Genomic DNA, 27,896 nt, shown 5'->3' on the forward strand with positions numbered 1-27,896 from the left:
ACACTGTGAAAAGGCTTTATAATCAGACTGTGCTCTGGAACATTATCTCACTTGACCTTCACTTGTCTGAGCTCAGCAGTGAAGACGCAGCTCTCACGTTCCACCAAACGGGATGCACCGGAGACCCAGGGCTCAGGCAACTCAGCTAACCAGGAACTCGAGGGGACTGGCACGACCCAGACCTGCGCCGTCCTCACCTCCTGCACTGGCCTCACGACACCTCACTGCCCTCAAGACCAGGCTTCTACTTCTTGTCACTGTTGCTAGGACCAAGAATTAACCCAAACTCTGATGAACACACTCAGAAAACTAATAAAGAGTGTAATTCTAATGAAACAATCCAAGTACTTCTTGGACAGGTCCTAGAAAGTGCAAATACTGAAATACAATAGGGGTGTAAATAAAATTCAGTGACAATTTCTTGGTAAAACATTTTAGTCAAGACACTAAGGATGAAAATATTGATTATCAATAAATATTCTGGGGTCAAAAGTGACATATTAAGTTTAAAAAAAAGCTAACACTACTATTCTTAGTATTTCTACAAGTCACCAAATCACTAAATCACTGTAATTATACTAAATTTCCACCTCTGAATCCATGTTACCTTACCTGATGTGTTGTTTAAGATGGCAAGATTTTTTATATGCACGATGACAGTAAAAACACTTGTATGGTCTATCTGCTTCATTTACAAAATTATTATTAAAATAACTTTGAAAAAACTGGTTTCTTGGAATGGGCTGGATAAGACCTACAAACCAAAAGAAAATCAGGAACAATTCACTGTCAGTGCTACTAAAAAAAGTCAATGTCAAAAGGTATCTGCTTTACCCAGAGATAAATTCCTGAGGAGTCACAGATTCTTTTGTTTTTTGTTGTCTTTTTGCTTTTTAGGGCCACACCCACAGCATATGGAAGTTCCCAGGCTAAGGGTTGAATGGGAGCTGTAGCCACTGGCCTACACCACAGCTACAGCAACAGGGGATCTGAGCCGCATCTGCAGCCTACACCACAGATCACAGCAGCACCAGATCTTTTACCCACTGAGTGAGACCAGGGATCGAACCCACATCCTCCTGGATACTAGTCGGGTTCATTTCCACTGAACCCCGACAAGAACTCCCACAGATTCTAATATTGCAACTAAATGTTCCTTTAATTGTGTTAGGAACTGGCTCTATAAAGAAAGCCTATCAGGAAATACTTTTAAAGTTAATATAAGATAGATTACCCTCCTTTCCTTGGTTCTAGAGCCGATTTTTAACATTTCTACATTTACTTTCCACTTGAGCATTTGCTGGCCTGGCATTCACATAACATATCAACAAATAGGTTAATCAGGGTTTTAAGCCTCTTGTTTGTTCAGAATGAAGACTGTACTCCACGTACCATACATAACAAACCCAAAACAGAAATGATTCTAATATGATTATTTTGTTCTAAAAAAAGAGTCAGTGTTTTTCGTAGAAATTTTGCTAAAGGGATATCTACAAATAGAAAAATTACAACCTTAAATATTTCAGGTTTTACATACTTTCAATAAAGAAAGAATTCCCTTGGATTGACCACGTAATAAGTATGTCTTGACCAAGCAATAGAGTTATTTATGCAATTCAGGACAAACAAGCAAGGGTTTGAACCTTCCTGAATTTTTACAGGAAACATTAAGAGGAAGACACCATGGCTGTTCTTGCCTCGGCCAAGCCTCTGCCCTGCCCACACTCTCTGCTCCCTTGCCATTAACTTTGAGGCAGTGATTATCAACAGGTACCTCTTAACACACTGAGTGCTAGACTGTCCCTAACAGTCCAGGTCATAACTCAATCTCTCCCCTAAAACCTCCTCCTTCCTCCCACCCTCTCAGCTGTCGTCAGGAGTGCCACCCTCCAGTCATACAGGGCAGCTACTTCCGGATCCTGGAGGGGCTCTTTCCAGTCCCACCAGGGGTGCCACCTGCCAGTCCTGGATCACACTCCTCCAGTGTTCTTAAACTGGTTTCCTAACTTCTAGTTCTACTCACTTGGATCTCAATCGATGGAGGAGAAACAGCAAAGCTGGAGAGAATTCCCTGCCCCGGCTGAACACCTAGCTCCCAGTAGGCTCAAGTGAACTCACCTCACCCCCAGTGCAGCCTCAGAAGCTCACTGGCTTTTCCAAGAGAATCCAGAACCTCCCCGGTGATGTGCATCTAACCCACACAGCTGTCAGGACTTCCCCACTGGACTAGGAGGCCCTACAAAGACCTTCTCCATGCCTGGTGCTCAAAGGCCAGCCGGCCAGACAGGGGCCAATCCTTTAAACCCAAATGGGCGTTCTCTCTTCCATGTGGCCCTAGTCAGATTTTGGTTGTTTCTAACTGCACGCTATCACAGTGCTGCAAAGAACAATCTAGTGCAATGACTGGTACCCTCATGCTCCCCCCGCCAAGACATGGGAGTACAATCTCTGGGGTAGCATCCAGGCGTGTAGACTTTTAACAGAACCCCAGATGATTCTGAGCCCTTTCAGGGGTGAGGGTACAGGTCTCACTCTGAGTTATTAGGAATGTGAAATAACAGTCTTCATTTTTCAGATGCTTTATTTTTCACCCTCTAATAATTTTACAAACAGGAAATTCTACTAAAAAGTTAGGCTAATTATAAGGTCTCAATTTTGGAAGGAAAAAAAAGTGAATTAAACACATCTAAAAGTTTTAAGATCTTGACTATAAGTCATTTCTACTATATTGTCAGTCTTTTTATATATATACCTTTTTTAAAAAAAGGAAAATAAAACTACTAATCTCAAAGGAATGCATGAATAAATTTCAGTTAATATGCCTCAAAAACAAACTAGAAATGTTTTGGTTTGTTTTTTGAAAGTTTAATAAAACTTTCAAAAATTCTTTCTATACTAACAAAAGAAAAAGCTTTATCTTGTTAAGGTGCTTGGGGAAAATAAACTTAGGCATCCAAGAACTTCCATATACCACAAAGCAACAAAACGATGACAAACATATATATCATACATGACACGTAAAATAAATTGGTATACTAGGCTAGACAAGTATGTTAAAGAAAAAGCAAGATAATACACTATTATTAACATGATTAAAACATGAATATAAACTTGGAAAATCAATCATTACAGCCCTGAGGTTTAAAATAATAAGATAAGCAAAACCTGGCTCACTTCAAAGAAAATAAACTTCAAACATCTATGCTCTGCAAAAATGGAAAAATGATGATATTTACACACACACACAAGTAGTCATACATAGAGAAAAATAGTGATTTGAAATATAGAAAAAGAGACACATGCACCCGCATGTTCGTTGCAGCCCTATTCACAATAGCCAGGACATGGAAACAATCCAAATGTCCATCGACAGATGATTGGATTCGGAAGAGGTGGTATATATACACAATGGAATACTCCTCAGCAATAAAAAAGGATGACATAATGCCATTTGCAGCAACATGGATGGAACTAGAGAATCTCATCCTGAGTGAAATGAGCCAGAAAGACAAAGACAAATACCATATGATATCACTTATAACTGGAATCTAATATCCAGCACAAATGAACATCTCCTCAGAAGAGAAAATCATGGACTTGGAGAAGAGACTTGTGGTTGCCTGATGGGAGAGGGAGGGAGTGGGAGGGATCGGGAGCTTGGGCTTATCAGACACAACTTAGAATAGATTTACAAGGAGATCCTGCTGAATAGCATTGAGAACTATGTCTAGATACTCATGTTGCAACAGAAGAAAGGGTGGGGGAAAAACTGTAATTGTAATATATACATGTAAGGATAACCTGACCCCCTTGCTGTACAGTGGGAAAATAAAAAAATAAATAAATAAAATATAGATATGTCATATATACGTATGATTTGAAACTCCAGAGCAGCTACTGATCAAAATATGATTAGCTTGACTCCAGTATTTCCTAGTCTGTACATTATTATATTTAAAATTTAGTTATCAGATTAGTATTTAGAGTATAATATACAGCATGGATAGTGAAATATTACCCCTAAAGTGTAATCAACTACACAATATTTGTGTTCAGTAAAGACTGCTGGTTCTTGATGTCTCACTCATGGCTATTGGTCCACACGTCTGTGCCAGGGGTCTGCGAAGAAGTGAGCCTTGCTGACCACACCCTGACCCAGAAGTCACAAGATCAGGTTCTACCATGTGCTCTAGTTGTAGAACCTAAAAGCAATGTGAGAACGCTCTCCAGGGCCCAGTTTTTTTAGCTATAAAAATGAAGAGTGAGGAATGTAGACAAGTTTTGGAAGGACTATTTTTAGGTTTCCATGCATATCTGAAAGTTTTTTAAATTATATGACTATATGGGACTATTCCATCCAACAAATGCTCCCTTAATATGCAGAGATTAAACTACTTGGTATAGTATTTTAATGCATTGTAATTCTTTCCTAAATGACAGTATTATGTAAAAGATACTGTGTTTAAAGTTACTAGACTGAATTGGAACACCTCATCTCTCAGTTAAGTTAAATAATTGAAATAATATATGCTAAACCCTCTCTGTCGTGTTTTTATTAAGATCTGCCCCCAAAGGTAATTACAATCACATTTTTTTCTATGCAGCCCCCAAGGAGCTCAGATTCTGAGAGAAGAGACAGACACAAATTATAAATAACAATGAAGAGTGAAAACAAATATCTAAATATTTTACAATTTACAATATGAAGGCAGCTCTATGAATCATTTCCCCCAGGTGTCTCATTCAGCCTAGAACAAAGAAGAATTCTGCTTGCACTGATTTGGGCTAAGACACAGGCATTTGTGAAGCTAAAAGCAAATGTTCCCCATTTTAATCTTCAGAAAAAAGTCTAGAGAATCAGGACTCTAGTTCAACTCAACTGAAGATTTGTAAACTTAATGGCAAGAAATCGATGGTATGTAACCTGATTCAGGGCAACCTGAAAAAACTGGTCATTTGAGGGTGACCCTCAAGCACGAAGGATAAGTCTAGGGCCGCTAAATAAATTTTTAATATGTCCTGATTTCGGGAGGTTTTTTTTGCATTTTAGGAATCACTGAGAACCTGGCAACTCTGTTGAAGAAGAAATACGTATTAAGTGAGACAGTCTGTTGTTTTGTTTTGTGAGCTACCAAAATTGCATAAGGACAGCAAAGAATTCTAACCTATCAGGGGAGTTTCCATCTGTGTCTATACCCTAAACAATTAAATACCTTAAGAATTACAGTTCTTAGGAAGCTTAGGATAGAACTCAGATGCAAAATCACTGGAGACCAGTATTTGCTGTCTTTGGTTTCCATTTCTTCTAGAGTCAATTCTGATAAGTACATTATTCTAGGAAAAATTCATTTCATCTAAAATTTCAAATGCATGAGCAAAAAGTTGTAGGGTACTTTCAAACAATTTTTATCCCATTTGTATCTGTGCTTATAGCTTATTTAATACTAAACTAATATTCCTAATATTATATATGTTTTCTAAGTCTTTATTAGAGGTATGTCGTTACCTATTTTTAAAAAAAATATAAAATTACGTTCACTAGAATTTTGTTCTAATATTATATATGTTCTCTCAGTCTTTATTAGAGATATGTCAAGTTATCTATTTTTTAAAAAATATATACAAAATTATGTTCACTAGAATTTTGTCTTTAATCTTAAATTTTTATACTTATTAATTACTTCTTGATACTTCCTTTTCAAGTTTATATCTTTGTGAATTACATATTTTATTTCCATCCTTTTTTTTTTTTTCTTTTTAGGGCTGCACCTGTGGCATATGGAGGTTCTAACTGAAGCTACAGCTGCTGGACTGTGCCAGAGCCACAGCAACGCAGGATCCAAGCTGCGTCTGTGACCTACACCACAGCTCACAGCAACGCCAGATCCTTAACCCGCTGAGCGAGGGCAGGGATCGAACCCAAAACCTCATGGTTCCTAGTCAGATTCGTTTCCGCTGAGCCACGACGGCAACTCCCAATCCTTATTTTTCAATAAGAAACATTCTTAAAAGTCTTAATTTCTCTGATTATAACCTGTTTATAAAATGCCCCCATGTGTATATCTAATTGAGGCTTGAGTCTTTCTTTTCCATACAATGAAATTTTAGATAGCTATTTTTTATTAATTTGTGTTTCCATTGAACTGTGATCAAAGATCGTGTCCTGAATGATATCTATTTTTGAAAATTTGGACTTTCTCTATACCCTCGGATGTGATCAACTTCTACTTCATTAATATTTAAAAGAGTGTGTCCTCTGGAGTAAAAGATTTTACAAAGTTATTAAATAACCCTTTTTATACGTGTGCTTCAAATCCTCTTCAGTCTCAGTGTGTTTAAATTGATCTGATCAAGGATCTCTAATTATGGTCAGAATTTGAGTATTTCTCCTTTTTTCTGGTTTTGGTTTATATATTTTGATGCTATGCTCCCAGATATCTAAAAACTCATGACTATTGATCATCTTATTAGTGGACTATAACAGATATTAATCTAAAATATCTTTATATGATTTAAGCTTTCTTTACATTAAATTATATTTTGTTTGATATTAATTTTGTTTACAGACTAGATCATCTTGCTTAAGACAATAAGGAAATAACATAAACTGTAAAAAAAATGTAAATTCTTGAACGGAATTTAATGAGTTTAATTTTGTTCTAGGACCTACAAAAATCATTTTTTCATAAGCAGTGTTTTCTTTTCGGTTAGTTAACAAAATAATAATTTACCTTGATTATAACAAGACTGAGCCTCAAAAGAACTTTTTAGAATCTGAGCTCAAAGATTTTCTTTTTCTTTGTTCTCTTCTTTTTCTGGCCATACTTGTGGCCTATGGAAGTTCCTGGGCCAGAGGTCAAATCATAACTGCGGCTGAGGCCAACACCTCAGTCACAGCAACACCGGATCCCAGCCACATGAGCAACCTACACCACAGCTTGTGGCAACACCAGATCCTTAACCCACTGAGTAAAGCCAGGGATGGAAGCTGCATCCTCGCAGACACTATGTTGGGTTCTCAAGCCACTAAGCCGCAATGAGAACTCCCAGATTTTCTTTTTAATCCAAAGGTTAAAGCAGCCCAGATAAGGACCTGCCACACAGGACACAGGGATACTTGGATGCAAAGGAGCCAGTGCTCTGTGTGCTCATCTCAGAACACCTGTCCCCCAAGAGGCCCACGAGGCACCAAAGTCCCCCTCAGTGGGGACTCACACAAACAGCGTCACCCGTAAACCACTTCCCTTTTACCAAGAACATAGTCTGCACAGCAGTGGGGACAGAACTAGGACTTTCGTTTGACTGTGGAACATACTGGCCCATAAAGCACGACAATGATGATAACAACTCTGACATCTCATGTACACCTATTTCACTTTGTGGACCACATAGTCATATGCCCTTTGCAAGGTACCCAAGGAAGAGAATCTTACCTACGTCTGTTATGAGAATTGGCTCCTGCAAAGGAATATCGGGGACTGGAACGTTCGCCTTGCCAACACGAACCTTTGCAGGTTTACGCTGGTGTCGCATCTTCCTTAACTCCGTGTGTTTAAAGTGGGAAGCGATGTGGGTCTTCCTGTGGCCTGAGGTTCGAAACTTCTTGTCACAGTGAGGACAAGCAAAAGGTCTGACTCCTAATAAAGAGAAAAGTACACTGTAGAATTATTTCAAGGAAACACACCTCAGTCAATGACAATGTAAAATTTTGGTATTTTAATATTGATTTGAATATTCAGTTTGTCATTTCACACTATATATATAATTTCATGGCTATTACAGAGTGATTTTCTCTTATTTGCATATAGTGCAGATTACAGATGTTAAGGCATGTGAAAAGAACATTTTAAGTAAAAAAAGAGCATTTACGATTTTTAGGAGAAAGCCCACAAGGGTAAAATGGATGTTCAACTAACTAGCAGTCCTCAAGACACTCACATGTGTAAGACTACCCTGTCTCAGATCAGCTACCATCTGTAACTAAAAGAGTACATGGTCCCCAGGTTTGTTACTGGGATTCCAGACATGTGTTTAAACAGCACCTAGTGGTTCCCAGCATTTAGTAAACTGGCAGTAAATGGTGGTTGTCATGGATTGTAAATAATAACAACGCTGCTGCTGCTGCTGCTGCTACAGACAGTATTAACCTCCTCTTAACAATCCTCTACTACAACTTCCCTTTACTGAAGGAAATTTCCTTCAGATTAAAAAAGTAAAAATTTAAAGAGGGCAAAGGAAATTTTATTGGCAAATGAAAATGCAGATTCCAGGAGTTCCCATTGTGGCTCAGTGGTTAACGAATCTGACTAGAAACCATGAGGTTGTGAGTTCGATCCCTGGCCTTGCTCAGTGGGTTAAGGATCTGGCGTTGCCGTGAGCTGTGGTGTAGGTTGCAGACACGGCTCTGATCCCGTGTTGCTGTGGCTCTGGTGTAGGCTGGCAGCTACAGCTCCGATTAGACCCATAGCCTGGGAACATCCATATGCTGTGAGAGCGGCCCTAGAAAAGGCAAAAAGACCAAAAAAAAAAAAAAAGGAAATGCAGATTCCAAAGAAAGACATATCAAAATGGGCTTATATCAGCTTTTTCAAATATTCATCGACATGGTCAGCTCAGCCCAGGAGACCCAAGGGACTGGCTGGGGGGCAGTCGTTACTGTGAATGGATGGGTACAAGGTGTCCTTTCCATTTTCACTTGGAAAAATGTCTCAACGTCAGATAGTGCATGGGTTGCACAATTCTGAATTGTATGCTCTAAAAGAGTGAATTTTTAAATTAACGTTGTGTTAGTTTCTGCTGTACAGCAAACTGAATATATATATATTCTTTTTTATAGTCTTTTCCACTATGGTTTATCAGAGGACACTGAACATAGTTCCTGTGCTACCCAGTAGGACCTTACTGTTTAACCCCTCCGGTGTAATAGCTCACATCTGCCAACCCCAACCTCCCAGTTCCACCCTTCCCCACCCCCTCCCCCTTGGCTGCTACAAATCTGTTCTGCTTGTCTGCAAGTCTGTTCCGTAGACAGGTTCATTTGTATCATAGTTTAGATTCCATATAAGTGACATCAGATGGTATTTTTTCTTCTTAAAGAGTACATTTTATGGTCTGTGAATTATATCTTAGTAAAGCTTTTATAAATAAAATTGGAGCCCGAATATGAAAGTTTTGGGGCCTTAGTACTGATTAGAAAGTACCTCAAAGGCAGAGTAGGTATAATGGTTCCCCTCACGTCCTAAGGCCTCAGCACTGATGGCCCCAGCCTAAAGCGCACCAGGCAAATCTCGAGGAATGCCACGTGGCGGTGACTGCCTCCTCCTCCTCCAGCAGGGCCGCCTGGTCTACATCTGCATCTGGCCGCCCACAGAGGCCTCTCTCTCCACCCTCTGCGCTTTTCCGGCCACTCCTGAGGGGTACAGTTTAATGCCTCCTCATCAGACCACGGGCTCTCTCTCACGTGGACTCTGCTCAGCAGCGCCTCCCGTGGCCCTGCCCGTACAAGGCCATCATCACACTTGCTAAAATAAAGGGCAAGGAGCGCTCAGCGGGGAGCCGGCCACGCAAGGCGCTGGGCTGTGGACCCCAGGCAGTCGGAGGAGTGAGGTGGGCAGCCCCGCGCACCTGTGTGCAGGCGGATGTGCACCTTGAGGCTCCCCGACGTTGAGAAGCTCTTCATGCAGTACTGGCACTTGAAGGCCTTGATCCCCGTGTGCGTCTTGATGTGGGCGGTCAGGGTGCTCTTCACCGCAAAGGCCCGGAAGCACTGAGGGCACTTGAAGGGCTTCTCGTGGGTGTGGATGCGGATGTGGCGCACCAGGTCGCTGGGCTTCCGGAACTCCTTAGTGCAGTAGGGGCACACGTGCCAGCGGACGCCATTCTCCTCGCGGATCGACCCTGCACGAGAAGGAAGCACAACAGTCCAGCTTGGCCTAGGACCTGTACTGTGCCAAACATCAAGGCACTTTAATGTCCTTCAGGGTTGGACTTAGCACACCGTACCTATGAAGGCCACAGCAGGAGATACATGATCAATTATGGAAAAAGGTGAAATTTCCACAATAATAGAAGTTATGTAGGACTAGGAATGAATCTTGCAGAAAATGCTAACAGTCTCATGAGAACACAAATCATAGCCTAGGAGATGAGAGCACTAACTGGACAGGTTATGACATAAATCAAGACGTAGCACAGGCTCACTCTGCTGTAAATGCAAATTAAAGAACATGCGATTAGATGACTCCAAAATCAACTCGAAGAACATGAAGAGAGGGAATGAAGTTGTAGTAAGTATTGTCAGAGCCTATTTGTTCTCGCTCATAAAAAATAAGGCAAATAAAAATAATTTGGAAATGATAAGTTCTTATGTTGTAAAAAAGGAATTGATACATAGTTAAAACAAAGAAACAGTATAAATGACATGAACAAGTTCATGATCAAATATGAAATATTCTTCTGTAACTCTAAATAGTATTATTCAGCCTTGAACCAGGTTTAAAACTATTCCTATCAGAAGAAACATCACAAGTAGAATTTGTGGAAATATAACATGTTAAATAATTTCTAAATTGGCAAATTTCTAATTTGGCAGAATCACCTTTTAAAATTTCAGTTAGATTTATACACCAAAAATTAAATAGATACCTACAATAAAGAATTCACTTGAAATCAAAAAGATTTTGGCCCTATGAATGAAATTCATCAGAAAATTGTAAATCTTTATTTCACTTTGTACAAACATAGTTAAAAGGTAAAAAAGAAAAGCTCTTATTTCCTTATCTTTATTATCAATAAATGCAAGACATGTTCCCTATGTGCAAGTGAATCTGTAAGGAGAGAAATTGTATTTCCCTAAATATAATGTCCTTTGCAAGACTAGTACCATAAGGAAGGAGTTAGGTTAAAAAAAAAAAAAAAAAGAAAGAAAAAGAATATTTTTTTAAAAACAAGAACAAAGTGAGGAACATACACAACCCATGAGGAGAAAAGAGTAGGAAACGAGGAAAACAGTTTTAAAAGTGAGAGAAATGTATTTATTTTATGGTAATATTGATTATATTAAGGAAATCTGAAACTTAAGACTGCTTAAAAATAGATAAAAGTTGGAATTCCTGTCATGGCTCAGCAGAAACAAATCTGACTAGGAACCATGAGGTTGCAGGTTCGATCCATGGCCTCGCTCAGTGGGTTAAGGATCTGGCGTGGCTGTGGCATAGGCCGGCAGCTATAGCTCTGATTAGACCCCTAGCCTGGGAACCTCCATATGCTATGGGTGTGGCCCTAAAAAGACAAAAGACAAAAAAAAAAAAAAAAGATTAAAAATTAATTTTAAAAAGTACAATAATTACCTAAAGGTCTCATCATGACAAATCAAGAAAGCAAGGTACAAAAAGATGGGAAAGAACTGTAATACCTATTAGCTAAAATTAGGAAACCACCTCCCTAAATCAGATTTTTTTCCAAACAAAAATGAAAATACAACTTTAATTACCTAAGATGACAAAACTGTCACCAGGTTCTAATTATTTCTAGGAATGAACTAGAACAGAGATATAAACTGGAAGCCCTGAAGGTCTCTAAATCTGGCCTGCATATATTTATTTTGCTTGGCCCAGGCAGATTTCTGACCCTTTGATAAAGTGAAAGATCTGGAAAACTCAGTTCTGCATTCCCATGTGGCAACCTTTCCTGGTGCTGGGCAATAGCTTTCCCCTTCAAATATATTAATAAATTAAAAAAGAAAAAAACACATATAATCATCTTCAAGATGAAAAAGCTTTCACTAAAACTCGACATGTAGTTTTGAGTTTTAAAAAACTGCCTAAAAACAGGAGGAGGTGAATAAAACATCAACACAATGTTTGACCTAATAGGAAAATACTAAAAGCAATCCGTTAAAGTCAGGAAAAAGTCCACTATCACACTGCCATTAATTCATCATGTTCAAGAAATACTAGCAAATGTAATTAGATAAGATAAAGAAATACACAGTATAAACTATAAAGGAAAAGGTAATCACTGTTTACAAGTGGTATGACTGTATACCTAAAGAACAAAAACTCAGAAAGAGGCCCATGTTTTAATACATGAAAATCAACATCCTTCATATCTACAAACAAAATCCAGAAGAAATTTTTAAAATATTACTAAAATATGGAGATTAAAAAAAATGATCTCTAGAAATCAAATGTACACCCTATTTTTTTCACCCTAGTTTACTTTTTCATTGAATGAAAGACTCTTTAAATTCTATACTGCTTTACAATTTTCACAAGTTCACATACATGATTTCATGTAACCCCAAAATAACCCTATTCTTTCATATAAAGACCTAAAGTTATCAAGATGTCATTTCTCTGGTTAAATCACTTACATATGAATACACCAATAGGACTTTTTTACGACTCGTTTTGGAAGTTTAGCAGATGTTTCTAAAGTACATATGAAAAAATAAATCTGTGAAAAAAGTACAAAAGATGCACTTCAATGGGAACCTACTGTACAGCACGGAGAACTCTACCCAATATTCTGTGATAATCTATGTGGGAAAAAAAATCTGAAAGAGAATGGATGCATGCATATGTATAACTGAATCACTTTGTTGTACAGCAGAAATTATCACAACCTTGTAAATCAACTATACTTCAATAAAACTTTAAAAAAAGAAAAAACAAAGTATAATGTAAGAGGATTAAGCATCCTAGTTATAAAAGCACATGATAAAGCTAAAACCATTTGGTACCACAACACATGGATAAAAAAAATAAATTATTGAAATAAAGTCCAGAAAAGACCATAAAGGTCTGAGAGTATAATATATGATTAAAGTGGCATTGCATTTCAGCGGGGAAAGTATGACTTATTCAATAAGGTGTCTGGGATCCCTTTTACTCATCTGATAGGTTAAAAAGTATTTTTTCATATGCACTTTAGAAACATTTGCTAAACTTCCAAAACCAGTTCTAAAAAAGCCCTATTGGTATTTGTATATAAATATTACTCACCCATAAAAGGACATACTATTCAGGCATCTTGTGAAATAAAATCAGGTGGGGGAAAAAAAAGTAAACTGCAAAATACATACAACATGCTACACATCCTGCTAAAAAACAAGAATGTATCATATACAATAATACGCTTATGCTTGTTTAAAGACACAGAAGGCCATGATGGCAGCTGCTTGAGGGAGGAGTACATGAGGACAAGGGTGAGCAGGGGACCTCCCACTTTTCACTGTATTCCATCTTGTGTCTTTGGAATCATGCAGCATGAGGAAGTTTCACCTACTTTAAAAGTAACTTAAAAACACATGCATTCATTAGGTACTTATGATGTGTCAGGCACTATTCAGTTCTTTCCCATTTATCCTATCATTGCTCTCTTTTCAGATGAGAGGGCTGACATTTTAGTCAACTGACTTGTCCATGGTCAGATTCCAGTTAATGAAAACAGCACATACTGAGGGTCCGTGTAATTCTAGAGCCTGAGTACAATTTTCTCAGAAAGATCTGGCCTTCCTTCCAGGAGATCACCGGCTATGTGCCAAGCACCGTCCCAAGCAGGCTCCTGCCCTTGCAGGGAACAAGGTGTGGTGACACAACCCAGAGGTAACTACTGTTCCACAACTAACGAGAGAGACACTCGCATCTTGGACTTCAAGCTCAGATGCTGAAGAGAGCTTTATATGAGAAAACCTATAGTAACTATAATTAAATAGTGAAACCATGCTCTTGAAAATGAGATGGGATCTTCCTGGTAGCTCAGCAGGTTAAGGATCTGGCATTGTCACTGCTGTAGTTCAGGCCATGGCTGTGGCACAGCTTCGATCCCCGGCCTGGGAACATCTGCACGAGGCAGATGTGGACAAAAAATAAAAATTTAAACAACAACAAAAAAAATGAGATGGAAGCAGACCACTACCAACATTTCTACACAACCCTGTATTAAGCCCAGGCCAATATAACAGAAAGGAAAAAGCTGTCATTCTTCACACACAGTGATTCTCTACATGGAAAGCCCAAAATAATCTACACATAAATTGCTACAATTAGCAACAGAGGTTAATTGGTTGCTGGATGCACGATCAATATACAAAAGTCCTTTATCAGAGCTCCAAACACTTAGCAGACTACAAGCAGCAAAATAAGAAAGTGAAGGAAGGGTTACTACTCAGAATTGAAAACAGCAGGCAAGGGATAAAAAATATGTTTTTGAAAACCAGATGAATCCAAAACCCACAGCCTCTTAGAGCCCATGTACTTCAAGTGGTGAAAGTATGTCACCATCTACAGCTTGTACAAGCCCAAGGTAATAAGAAGGCCTCGTTCCAGAGCACCTGGCCTTCAGATTGATTACCACACAAAACAGTTATACCATTGTCATACTTAAAGGAATAAGTCACCGGTTTTCTAAAACAACTTTCCCTGTGATTTCTAGATAGCCAACATTTTCCTACAATAATACATTTCAAACTTCTTTAAAACTTGGAGTTCCAATCAGGCTCAGTGGGTTAAGAACCCAACTAGTGTCCATGAGAATGTGGGTTTTATCCCTGGCCTCACTCAGTGGGTTAAGGATCTGGCACTGCCATAGGTCACAGGTGCAGCTCCAATCCTGTGTTGCTGTGGCTATGGTGTAGGCCAGTAGCTGCCACTCCAATTCAACCCCTAGCCTGGGAACTTCCATGTGCCAGGGATGTGGCCCTAAAAAAGAAAACCAAGAAAAAAAAAAGCTTTATTAAAACTTCACAATGATTTATTATGTCACAGGTTTTATGATAAAACATAAAAGCATTTGTTAAATTTTTAATTCATACATAAAATACCTCTTAAATAAAGCAAATTCTACTAAAAATAGTCACCCTAATAAAGCTGAATAAATCAAATAGTGATGGCTTTAGATGGTAGAGTATGTTCAATTTAGAAAGATAATTAAGGTTAATTATAAACTGTTAAGGAAATGTTGAGATTTATGGGACAAGAACAGTTTGCTCATGGTCTTCTTAGGGTATCAAATGGTATTCAACTATCTTTGGAGGGGTATTTTCAGAAACAGTCATTACCTTAAAGGTATACTGGTCCCTATAAAGTATTAATCAAAAGGAATATCTTTATATAGAAACATGTCTCCAGAAATTTTCTCACCACAATATCAGAGAGATGAAAAAAAAAATATATATATATATAGGAGAGATGATCAAAAAACAAAAAGTTGGCTCCAACTTGTAGTAAGGATCACATTTAATCTAAAACTTACTAGGACTACATAAACTTGCTCAGTACTCTAAGTATTTCATTTATTCAAATATTTCAAAAATCAATTTACATAATCTTTACAAATTCTACAACTCTGCACATTAAAATAAGTACAATAAGATTAATAACTGCAAGTCCATTCTAAAGTCTCCATCTAACGCTCAGCGCAAAAGAGACAGCTGATACCCAGAGATACGGGATGACCTGGGATGAGGTTCCCTTCCTCAGTTTAAGAAGCATCTTTAGAAGCCAGGCCTGGCCTTTGCTCTAGAAAAGCATGTGCTGCCTGCAGCCACGTCAGAGCACCTGCAGTTTCAGCATGATGACCACAGCCAGCAGTGACTGGTCCCTAAGGTTTCACGTGGACAATGGGTTTCCTTCAGTTTATCCAGTGCACATAAAGGAGATACTCAAGGATGCACAGCTAGCCTGTGACCTATATGGCTGTCACATGGCTAATAAAAATATGTGGAAATGGCCCTTCCATTCCTTCTTGCCTCTCAGGATCCCAGGAAAACCCAGATGATAAACTACTTAGATTCCACTGCTCCGTTTTTCACTTGGAGAGTTGGGGGGGCGGGGGCCAGATCAGAAGAAAAGGAGAGTAGGGCCACAATGTTTTGTGGGTTAAGAAATAAGGATTTCACAACCCCATGTTCACCATGAGAAAACACCCTCTCAGAAAGAAGCTTTAACCAAGATGACAGTTATTCCCCACTTTCCAGCAAGAAAGCACTTGTTCCCAAAACACCTGGGAGGGCAGGATAGTTATATTCACTACAAAAATATTTTTATAGGAACACTTCTGCTTAAAAAGCAGGAAGCTATTTAATTCAAGGAAGATTTAGTAATGCCCGCCTGGTGCAAGAGTCTACTGAGCAGGGTACTCAGCAATGAAGGGGGAGTATTCCAGCCGCAACAATTAACACAAACGACTATAGGAGTCACAAAAATTCTAATCTGTGGCGCTGAGGGGAGGAAGATCCCTTTCAGAGCGATTCTACAAGGAGGCTGCAGGAGCTGGCCGTAGCCAACCTCCAGAGTTTGGGCAGTCAACAGGAGAGGAGGGTGAGGAAGAAGACATTCGTGATGCAGAAAAGCCTGTGGAAACATAAGGTGTTCAGGAAACGGCAGGAAGCCAACTCTGCCTGAATGTAAGCCTGCACGTCGGGCAGGTCTTGGGTGCTCAGGGGCAAGAGATAAAGCTGGGAGTGATGGGGAGTGTCTTTAGGGACATCAGATGGCAGTGCTGGGGGATGAAGGGGCCGAGACTGGCAGAAAGGAGTGGATAAGAGGGGCTGGACAGTAGCGGGAGAGAATGCACAAAGCCAGGTGGGGTGGCCAGAAGGGCCCCTAATCAGGGACATGGGCACCCAGGGAAGAAGTGAGTTTTAACACAATGGACGACAAACAAATGCTTTAAGTAGATACTATCAGAACCTTCCACAAACAAATCAAGCCTCTTAAAAAGCAGCAACGGACCAACCAAAATGTCTAAACCTACAAGTATATTAAAGTTACCAGGTAGAAACGGGGATTTCTTCTTTATAATCTTTTTTTCTTTTTTATCCAACCTCTCTGGGCTCTCCTGCTCTTTTTCTGGCTCGGCATCCACAGGTTCGGTCGGCTCACTGGAGACGCTGGGTGTGTCCGGATTCTGCCCCTGCACCACGGGGGCCTTGGCGTGGCTGGGGTCGCTCGGAGGCGCTGCAGCTGGAATTGAAGACAGCCCACTGTTTTCTAAGGCTTGCTGAGACAGAACAAAACTAGGAGGTTAGGAGATTCGCGGCCCGAACCTGCCGGCCACAATCAATTACAAAGACGCAATAAAGCCTGACCTACCCCGCCAGGAGCACAACAGTCCAAGTGGTCATTTATAAGCATTTTGATGCTGAAACAGCCCTTCTACATCTGTATCTGACATCTCACAGCCACCAGACTTTGATGTGGCAAGCATTTACATTTCTCAATGAAAGGGAATTAGTTGACTAGAGGGAGAGGAGAAGGAAGGCTATCTGTCTGGGAATGAAGATGGTGAGGAGAAAGCTGGACTTGGGGAGGGGAGTCGGGAGAGAGCCCTCCCCCTCTGGTCCCTCAGGAGCAGAGATGCTGCACACCCACGAGGGAGGTGCCACTGCCTCTCAAGAGCCACACCAGGACCTTGGGAAAGAATGAAACAGGGGAGAAATACAAGCTCTGAAAAGCCTATTCTTTCCAAGAAAATTCACTTACAGAAAAAAATTAGGGTTTTAAACTTTCTATAGTTTCTACATTCAAATTCTCCACTGTCCATAAGCAATCAAATAAGCAGATTTTGTCTCAATATGATTTTTTTCAATCAGGATCCCTTTACTCTGACAAGCCCTGAATATTTATTCCTCCACAATGACACCCAGTGGACAAACACAGACAAGAGTGGGCAGCGGGTCTCACCTGCAAGATGTCCTGGTTGATGCCCACAGTGATGCCCAGCTGCTGGCCAGCTTGGGGCGGGCTGGGCTCCACCGTTCCCGGGTCCGAGAGCCCCAGGAGCTGCTGGATGACATCGGCTGCGGCCTGTGAGCTCTGCCGACTGGCGGATGTCAGCTGGGCCTCCGTCTGCTGAGCAGGTAAGGTCTGAAATAGTGTGGCCTGAAACAGCAACATCTCACTCAATATATAAGCAAGGATACTGATGTGTACATTAAAAAAAAAAAAAAAAAAAAAAGGAAAGAAAACCTCCTTTCTCCGTATCTTCCTTATGAGCACAAAAATCTAATAATATCTCAAACATAAATTTTAATTTTAATTAAAATGCCTCACTGAGTTTTAAGTTAGATACAAAACTGCTCTTAAAAAACATATTCAATGAGTTTCTCTACTACAATTCTTCTTAGGCCTTTTATGGGGAGAGGAGACTTTCACTTCAAGACGGGGGGGTGGGGGGGGCACTGAACACACAGACCTCACCTCCCTGTTAGCCCATTAAAAGGAAGGAACAAAAAGTTACAAAATATAGAAAATAAGAAAGACATCACTGGGAGTTCCCGTCGTGGCACAGCAGAAACGAATCTGGCTAGTATCCATGAGGATGCAGGTTCGATCCCTGGCCTCACTCGGTGGGTTAAGGACCTGGCGTTGCTGTGAGCTGTGGTGTAGGTCACCAGCTGTAGCTCTGATTCGATTCCTAGCCTGGAAACTTCCATATGCCACAGGTGCGGCCCTAAAAAGCAAAAAGGAAGGAGGGAAGGAAGAAAGAGAGAAAGAGAGAGAGAGAAAGAAAGAGAGAAAGAAAGAAAGAGAGAAAGAAACAAAGAAAGAAAGAAACAAAGAAACAAAGAAAGAAAGAAAGGAAAGAAAAGAGAAATTACTGAGGTCTAAAAAATTCAAAAAGTTCCTGAAAATCAGAGGCATTGGAAGAATAAATGCTCTGAAAAGCTGCAACCAAGACGGTCTGAGGAGAGAGTCTATCTGATTCTTCAGAAACCCAGGAACCTGAAACATGTATGCAGACGACAGTGGGGCAGGGACATGTTCCAAGTGACACTGCACACCTGTCAAAACCTACAGAGTGTGGGCTTTACTTAATAACAAGACAGCAGTTGTAATAAGCACATAGCACCCACGCAAGGTGTTAGTAATGGGGTAACCACGGGCACTGATGGAGGGGAGTCTATGGGTGTTCTCTGTACTTTCTGCTCACTGACTATAAACCTAAAACTGCTCTAAAAATAAAGTCTATTACTTAAAGGGGGAAAAAAGACGTAGGAAAAAAATCCTTAGGACTGACCATGAGTCCATTCTTCCTCCATAGAACAGATGGCAGCTAGGCACTTACCTTCAGGCAAAAAAATGGGGGAATGGCCTCCAAAGATGAAAATGAAAAAACTACACACGGAGAAGCAGGGCACCTTTTGTGGCCCTTAGTTCCTTAGACTAAACGAAAAATCTTTTACATTCCTCCACCAGGGGCCCCATTTAAGAGCAGGTTCCCTGGCCGATCATACACAAGTAACCTGGGAGCCTGGCCCTCTGTCCATGTGTAAGAAGATCAGAGGTAGCCTTCCTGCTGTCTCGTTCTTAAATACAGGTGACAGAGGATCGCCAGTTATCTGAGATGGGGAGGCACAGGGAGACCACCCAAGACAGAAAATTCAGTAAGCAGAAGAGAACTTTAAAAGGAAAATGCTAGTTAGATTGCAAAGGAAAGTACATCAAACTAAAATAGAATATTCTGAAAAAGAAACAGTCAAGGAGAAATTTCAGAAATTAAAAACCTCACTAGCTCAAAAAAAAAAAAAATCCAATGAATGAGTCATTAAGATAAAGTTGGAAAAACCCTCAAAAGTAAAGCAAAAAGTTCAAGTTAGAAAAACGGGAGATGCAAAATCAGAGACATTGTTCAGAAGGCAGAACACTGAATCCTATACAGGCCTGAGGAGCACTGTGTGTGACCTGACAATGGATGCTTACACACGCAGATGGTGGTAAAAGGTGAGGTAGATGCACCTGACACAGGATGCTTACACAGAAGGGGGTAGAAGGTGTGAGAGATGCCAGGTTTCCAAACCCCTTTAAGACACTATCAGGTTTTTATTGAGAATATACATTTTTAAATGATTCGGATTATCACCACAGGTAACTCACTACGTCTACCTATGTGATCTGCACAATGCAAAAGGAAATGGTGAAACTCTAATATCTCCTTAATTGATATACCGAAAAGTTTTATTTTAAAAAACATTCAGTCCAAAGTAGAATTTAAGACTTAAAATTAGACTCTAACTATTCTCCAGTTTTAGAACTTCTTTGTAACATTCTCCCTGATCAAGAGTAAGCTGAGGAATGATCCCAAGCTGTAAATACTATGAGAAAAGAAAAGAGAAAGCAAACACTAAATGGGTACCTCATGCTTGGGAACTAAATACAAACTAGGCCTGTTTTCTATTTGGGTTGGAGGCAGCTGCTAACTTAACATAAACTACCAACCAACCACATTCATGAGCTACATCAACACTGCCAAGATGTGTGTGTCCAAAGCCTACTGCTGTTGGCTAGGTACCACAGGCTACACTTAGATGTTTCTTACCATCAACTGATCAAGGCTGAGCTACAGAAGCCTACAGAAAAAGAGTAAGGATTTCTCGCTGTGGCTCAGCTAGTTAAGAACCCAACATAGTGTCCCTGAGGATTCAAGTTCGATCTCTGGCCTCACTCTCAGTGAGTTAAGGAGCTAGCACTGCTGCAAGCTACTGCGTAGATCACAGATATGGCTCAGATCTGGTGTTGCTGTGGCCATGGTGTAGGCTGGCAGCTGCAGCTTCAATTTGACTCCTACCAGGAACTTCCATATGCCATGGTACAGCCATAAGAAAGAAAGAAAGAGAGAGAGAGAGAAAAAAAGAGAGAGAGAGAGAAAGGAAGGAAGGAAGGAAGGGAGAGAATGAACAAAAGTGATGTGTTCTGAGTCATACAATTTTCTTTCCCAAAAGTCCAAGGTCTCAGGAAAAATCATCACTGCCACATTAGACATGGAAAAATATAACTTTAAAAAGAGAAGTGATTCTTAAACTATAAGGATAAGTATTCAATAATCACCAATGACACTGACTGCAGGAACCACAATTTCATAAGTTAATGATCACATTTTGTCTTATTTTTAACTGGTTCAGATTATAGCCCATAAATCAGAATCACGTAATACTATTCTAAAGTTTTAAAAATTTGATTTTTTTTACTAAGTAAACAAATAAACAGAAAGTAGCATTCTATCTCCATATATGAAATGGTCAAAGCACCTGTGTAGTCCTAAATAATATTCTAAGTAATATTCAATTTTTAAGGTCATAATTAAGATGACATATTTTGGTAAAAGAACATCCTTCTATCAACCAGCTCACTAAACTTACCGTTAAAACGTGAGCAGTCTCTGCAGCGCCTGTGGAATTCTGCGGCCCACCCATGTGCATCTTGCTGATGTGAGTGTTTAAGCTACCTAAACTTTTAAATACACAACTGCATTCCGTACAATTATAGGTAGGGCCATTCTTGACCTTAAAGAGCAAAAAGGAAAAATGACTTTTTACAAATCATTAGATTAAAATATTTAAATTATAGCAAATTATAATTGACCATTCAATTAAAAATGACAAATAATCTAGCCCTTTATCATATTTTTTTCTTTTAAGGTGGACAGCTCTAGAATCAATGACCCAATTCTTTAATCAATATTGCCAATATGAGATTAGATGAAATTTCAGTCTTTCTATACATTAGAACTGGTTCAGGAGTGAAAATCAGTCTTCAGTTATTGCGATCTAGGAAAAACATCTGACATGTGTTCTCAATTTCTCAAAAGGTTTAGCACAATGTTCAGCAGTGAAGGCTAGACAGATATAAATATTTCTCTGATTAAGCCTTAAATATACAAATTAGGAAGGATGGCCACACAATGTATACTTTTTTCATCACCAATGTTCCAGGTCGGTGACTACCTTTTAAATGATAGGGGACCACAAATCGGGCCGGCCAGGCACACAGAAAACGTCTATACCATCCTGAACCCACTGCTCAAGCCTAGCGCTAGTTGCTGGCTGGACAAGTGATCACCCTCTGAACCTGGGGAAGACCTCTGTTCTACCTAGTGCCCTGGTTAAGAACTGAATTTACAATTTACAGCTTGAGACTCATCACAGGATTAGACAATATTTACAATCTAACCTTCAGAGGTTGTTTCTGCAACATTTGAGTCAGTCCCGCCACAAGTCCCAGGGTGTCTCCAGACTGGGAGACAGCGAGTCCCCAGCCCCCCTGAAAGTTTCCTAAACCCGGGAGCATCAGTAAGCACATCCCAGGGCTGTTACAGGACCCCTCAGATTTTCCTGGATGCTACACAATACACTACATTCCTCAGCAACCTTCTTTGCAGAGGCGGCTCCACAAGAGTAACCGATAAGCCCTAATTATTCTTCTCAGATCTAAAGGTAACCTCACTAAGATGTATATGCTCTCCCTAGTGCCTCTGGGTCTTAGATAATAAAACTTAGTTTTTAAAAGTAACTCATTGGTATTGCTGTTGGTGGTGGTGTTTCTGAACAGGGTCTGCTCTCTACACAAGCTCTTCATCTACATTAAAAAGTAGAATTTCCAGCATTCCCGGGTGACCTAGTGGTTAAGGATCCAGCGTTGTCACTGCTGTGGTGCAGGTTCGATCCCTGGCCAGGGAACCTCTGCATCTTCCCCAGTTCCCTCATTAACTCAAGAGCCAGCCGTGCCACCTGTGACTGCGCACCTGTGAGCCCCAAGCGTGACGCTTACCTCCGAGTGGACTCTCTGAACGTGTGACTGCAGGTTCCCTTTCTGAGAAAAGGCGGCGGGACAAAAGGCACAGGCGTGGGGCTTTTCACCTGTGTGCTTAATCATGTGTGTCTGCAATGCCCCCTTCTGGTTAAAAGCTTTGCCACATTCACTACATTTAAATGGCCTTTCACCTGGAGAGGGAGAAAAATGATCAAAATGCTGCTCCATGTTCTGTGAGCATCTGATGGATTACAAGAGAAATACTTAAGTTACCCAGTCTCAGGACCCCAAGTGCAGCCCTCCAGGCAGACATCTCCCTGCGACTCAAACACAGCCCCCGGCCACTCAGAACCAAGAACTCACACCAGGACCACAGGCCACGTTCAGGGAGCCACAGTTAAGCCCTGGTCTGGCTGCCGCCTGGGGCACACATTCTCCCCTTGGCCCCAGCAAGTCACCCAGAAGCAAGGTGTCGCCTACCTGTGTGTATCCGCACATGCCTCGTTAACTGACTTGGCTTTTGAAATGTCTTCCCACAGTGCGGGCAGGAGTACGTGAACCCACTCCTGTCGATGTTCCGATTGTAGGACCGGGTACTGGACACCCTAGCGCAGGCAGGAGGAGAGCACCCCGTAAGTCAGCACCCCTGTGCCACCACTTCGAGTTAAAACCCCGTGGGAAGCTAGATGGTCATCAGAACACAGGTTAATGAGAATCAGTCACTCACACTCACACACACATAAACATAGACACTCACATATATACACACTCTCACACTCACACACATCCCTATACATATACACTCATTCACACATACACACTCATATATATACACACCCACTCACACGTACACACTTACAGGCACTAGCCCTTTCGGGGGAAGGAGGGTCAGAAGGGCTACTCTAGACAAAGCTCTGCCTGTGATGATCAAATACACATATCAAATACACAGTGTGGCTCCCACTTCCACACGGACAGGGGCATGTGCCACCTCCCCCAGGTGCCATACTGGATGCTGATGACCCCCAAGCCCTACCTCCCAGCAGCCACCCCTCCTCCAAGCACCAAGACTCTAATGAGCTGTGGCCCTATATACCGACCTTCCAACACAGCAGAACTTTCCAGCCCAAGAAAAGGCCCCCACCTGGCTCTACAATGAGTCTTCATGTGCTCCTTCAGCTGTGCTGGTGTCTCGAACTCCTTCCTGCAGGCCTTGCAGGTGTGGGTCCGGTTCCCAGCCAGCTCCTGGCGGTGCTCCTCCATGTGTATGGCCAGCTGGCTCTGCAGGGTGAACTCATCCCCACACTCAGAGCAGATGAGGTTCTGCAAGAGGAGGCCGCCCGTGAGCACTGCAAACACTTCAGAACCACCTCCGTTCTTAAAAGAACTCGCACGTACGTGACTGAGGCACAAATGACACTTTCCTTGGGGAAAAAACACTATCTTCACCGCTTAAGAAATATATCATTACGTCCAAATATGAATATAGAGAAATCATTTCTTTGTCGAGAAAAACATAGGGAAAGGATGAGAGAACAATACAATCTTTGAGCAAAGTGAATTGTTTCAAACTGGATCTTGGGTAAAGAGCATTTTGTCCATTTGCTGTGACAACTCTAAAGAGAAACAGAATGACTTCAACCACCACAAAAGGGTGAGGGAAATTAAGATTATAGTTTAACAGACTACCTTAAAACAAAATGACAGCTGGCAAACTTTGAAATGGAAACACCTGTCATTCTTTCAATTTGGGTTCTAGGCAGTCGATTACAGAAAAGCCTGGGACTCTATGCAGACATGGCATTCTGGGCACCTGAAACAGGTGTAGCCTGAACAGAGCTGTGGAATAAATATAAAACACACACACAGGATTTCAAAGACTTACTGAAAAAAGAAAGAATGTAAAACAGCTCAATAACTTTTCATATTTGGATTATGATACTTTGGATATATTTTCATAAATAAAATATATTAAAATAAAATGTATTTCTTCTGTTTTAACTTTTGAAGACACAGCCACCATAAACTTTAAATCCCTCATATTTCAATTAGGGTAACACTGTGCAGGTGTTCCTGAGTTGGGTCTTGGTTCACATCAAGGCTGCCAAGTGCTGGCTGTGTGCATCTGGGGTGCTGACCACTCGAAGCTGTGAAGCCGTGATGAGGGCAACACTCACGCTCATAGGGTTGTTATAAAGGTAAGTAGAATGATGAGTGTAAGATGTTGAATAGTGCATTGAACAGAGGAATAGTGCGTTGAACAGAGGAAGGACTCACTAATGACTCATGGGCTCGGCACAAGGTTCAATTAGTTTACTCATTTGAAGTTGCAAAATACAATTATTTACTTAAATAATCCTCAAAATGGAATTGTCCAAACATGTTAAAGAATGAGTGTAACCTGTCAATGAGCATAGACTGGTATTTCCAAACAACAAAGTGGCTCTTTCTTCCCATCCTGCACTGCACAGTCTCGTAAACACACAGAAAATGCCAGTACCGGCAACCCCCAGCAAGGCTTGGTGGGTGCAAGACAGCAGACAGACAGCTGACACTGACAGACTTGCCCCATGGGCTCCCCACAGTGACCAGTGCCTCCCCCAAACCCCTAGCTCCAGGGTGGTTTCAGTGACTGCTAAGCACTAGCAGATCACCCAGGGAGATGTACAGCATTCCCATCAGCACTCACCTGGCTGGATTATTAAAGTCAGAGCATTAACACAATAAACACTAACCGCCTTTAGGCTACTCCTCTACTTGCACTTGCCCTTCCCACCTCCCCTGCCCCAGGGCCACCTATGACTTTTCTCGGCCACCCCCATCCCTCCCCTCAGAGCCCTGAGCCTGATGCCCAAGCGCTGTGCTTTCTGCCCCACGGTTTCTCAGGAGCTGTCTTCTTTTGCTACAGGACTTTGCAGAGATACACCTAGAGCCCACCCCACAGGACGCCACCCTCCAAGCACTCAAGAGCCGGTCCCCATCATAGTCCACTCAGCTCATTTTAGTAGGCAGTCTTCCCATTTGGATGCAGCACTGGACAAGTGTGGAGTGGAGGGCCCCTCACAGGGCCCCGCTGACACCAGGGGCTGGAAAGCACATGCAGACCAGTCCATCCCACATCTCCAGGCTGAGTTAGGAGCACAGCAGAAACGGAAGGTCAGCTTCCAGCCTGGCTCCCCTAACACCACTGGGGGGCTCCGGGGGCCACCTCGTGCCAGGAGAGGGATGCAAAACAAGCTCCCTCCATAACCCCTGGTGGTCAGGACAGAATGCCATCTGCTTCCAAGGGACAAGGATGGGACAGGGTGGGTGACCTTTCTCCACTCAGCCTCGCTGAGTTCTGTTGGAATTTGGCTGGAATGGGGTTGGCATTGTCAAAAACATGTTCCATGTGAGACCACCCTTTTCCCAGTTCTGGCTGAGGGAACCAGTTTTGCTTACAGCATTTTTATCTACCTACAAAATAGCTAAAATGTAAGATTTAACTACATGGAAAAGACTGATAATTGTGCTCCAATATCCATTCTTCTTCTCTTATATGATAATAGAAGACATGCTTAACTGAGCACATCACTATCCAGCTAAACACTCTGCTCCCAACTTGCCTAACCACTAATCACACTGTATGATGACCAACAACACTCAGTGGGGCAGCAGCAGGAGTGATCCTGACTTTGGGGTCACGCCTTTAAAAAGCAGAAGTCAAAAAATAAAAATAAAAATAAAAAATAAAATAAATAGCAGAAGTCCCTCCCCACCTTTCACTGTAACCATGAGAACAAGGATCAGTCAAAGAGGGCAGAGCAAGTGGGGGTCATGGACTCCGCAGCTGCCCCACCAGCTCTGTACCACAGAACAAACACCAGACTTTGGGTGAGAGGGGAGCTCTGAACCTGTACCTGAATACAACGATTTTTTAAAGAGAGTACCCTGTTTTTTACATATTGCCAACATGTTTTCACATCTGAAATAAGCACAGCAAAGCCCTTTGTTATTGTTCTGCTCACATGAAATCCCTAGCCCTGACCTCTTATGCAGCATGTGGTTACTGAGGCGAGGTCACTTCCCAGATTCCTGAACCCCTCTCCCCACAGCACAAGCGAGAAGACAGAGCATTCATAGCTTCTATCCCAGCTCCAAGCCCCAGTTATGCAAAAGCCTCTCTTCTGACTACCGCACCCTTTTCTTCACCTATGGGTATGTAATGATCGAAGGGGGAATCTGCTATATTCAAAGAAAGGGAATAGAAGACAAGTTAGTAGTAACAGAAATGCAAAGTCAACTTGTTTCAGAAAATACACATTTCCCAAAGGCCTTTCAAGAGAAAAAAAGTAGGGAGTCAGAAACAGTTTGCATTCTCACCACGATAACAGTGAAAGGCAAAGGCAGCTGGAGTTTAGTCAAGGATACAAGGGTTCCAGTGAGACCAGGCTGCACGAGCTCCCATCACAGCTGCCACACTGCACAACAACAATTAAAAACTGACAGAAGTGAAATAAAGTGGAGACATTCACCACTGGTGAAAAAAACTCTGAGCTCCGCTTTGGGGAACAACCCAGAAAAGAATTTGGACAAAGTGTGCAGAAGAGAAAATACAATGAAGGAAGATTTTGAAAACAATGTATGAAGACCTAAGCACATCTGGAAATGATAAATTACTGTTACTTCTCTTTTCAGTTATGGGAGTTAGAGAAAATGTTGACAGGTGTAACTAAGAAAACGCTAGGAGGGAGCACAGTAAGCCTTGCTGTCCTGGTGGCCTGGGACTAGAGGCTGTGCAGTGCTTCTGCCCAGTGTCACACCTGCCTTGACCCTCACCTGAGGGCAGGCTCAACCAGGATGCCAGCACCGCCCCTCCTGTGACCCCACCATTCTGGGACCTCCATTCCCGTGACACACACCCCCCAGGACTCCAGAGGCCCCACACACAAACCCCGGCTTCTCTTTACTTATCCAGCCTGGTCCACACGTTTCATCATTTCTACCTCCTGCCAACACTGACTCCTCTGCTGCTCCATCACGTGCTCCATAAATCCTACCCTGGAGGCAAACAACCATCTGACTCCCAACAGGCTGATGGGCACCAATGTCAGGAAGCCACAAACAGATGAGCTCGCAGCAATGAGCTCAGTATTAGGCGGAATGCAGTCCATGTCTCTGTCCCTGGTCAGGCTCTGCTTCTGTTTCTCACACCTATCTCCAAACACCTCACTCTTCTGGGAAGACAAAGCAGTGTCTCCATCTCACAGAGAAATTCGAAGCTTGCAGCCCTGATCCCAGCCTGCGGGGAGGCAGCAGTGACTATGACAGACTCCTGGGGGCCTAGCGACAGCTGAGACTCTCAGGGAAACGGGACCCTCAGCA

At 41.6% G+C, this 27,896-nt stretch overlaps 1 protein-coding gene across 6 annotated transcripts in view; it reads right to left on the reverse strand.

The window, feature by feature from the left end:
• ZNF236 (zinc finger protein 236) overlaps positions 1-27,896 on the reverse strand; it is a 91,618-nt gene that overhangs the window by 42,952 nt on the left and 20,770 nt on the right. For all 6 annotated transcript variants that reach the window (XR_002345824.1, XR_002345821.1, XM_021099035.1 and 3 more), the window contains exons 4-12: positions 23,677-23,855; positions 23,013-23,137; positions 22,551-22,723; positions 21,143-21,286; positions 17,688-17,885; positions 16,776-17,004; positions 9,625-9,897; positions 7,434-7,637; positions 613-754 (exon numbers count right to left, since the gene is read on the reverse strand). Coding sequence is in view for 4 of the 6 variants with exons in the window: in XM_021099035.1 (XP_020954694.1) it covers positions 613-754; positions 7,434-7,637; positions 9,625-9,897; positions 16,776-17,004; positions 17,688-17,885; positions 21,143-21,286; positions 22,551-22,723; positions 23,013-23,137; positions 23,677-23,855 (1,667 nt within the window). In the remaining 2 variants the exon portion in view is untranslated. The remainder of the gene's footprint in view (positions 1-612; positions 755-7,433; positions 7,638-9,624; positions 9,898-16,775; positions 17,005-17,687; positions 17,886-21,142; positions 21,287-22,550; positions 22,724-23,012; positions 23,138-23,676; positions 23,856-27,896) is intronic.

The sequence above is a fragment of the Sus scrofa genome, chromosome 1, assembly GCF_000003025.6.
Source record: "Sus scrofa isolate TJ Tabasco breed Duroc chromosome 1, Sscrofa11.1, whole genome shotgun sequence".
Taxonomy (NCBI): Eukaryota; Metazoa; Chordata; class Mammalia; order Artiodactyla; family Suidae; genus Sus; species Sus scrofa.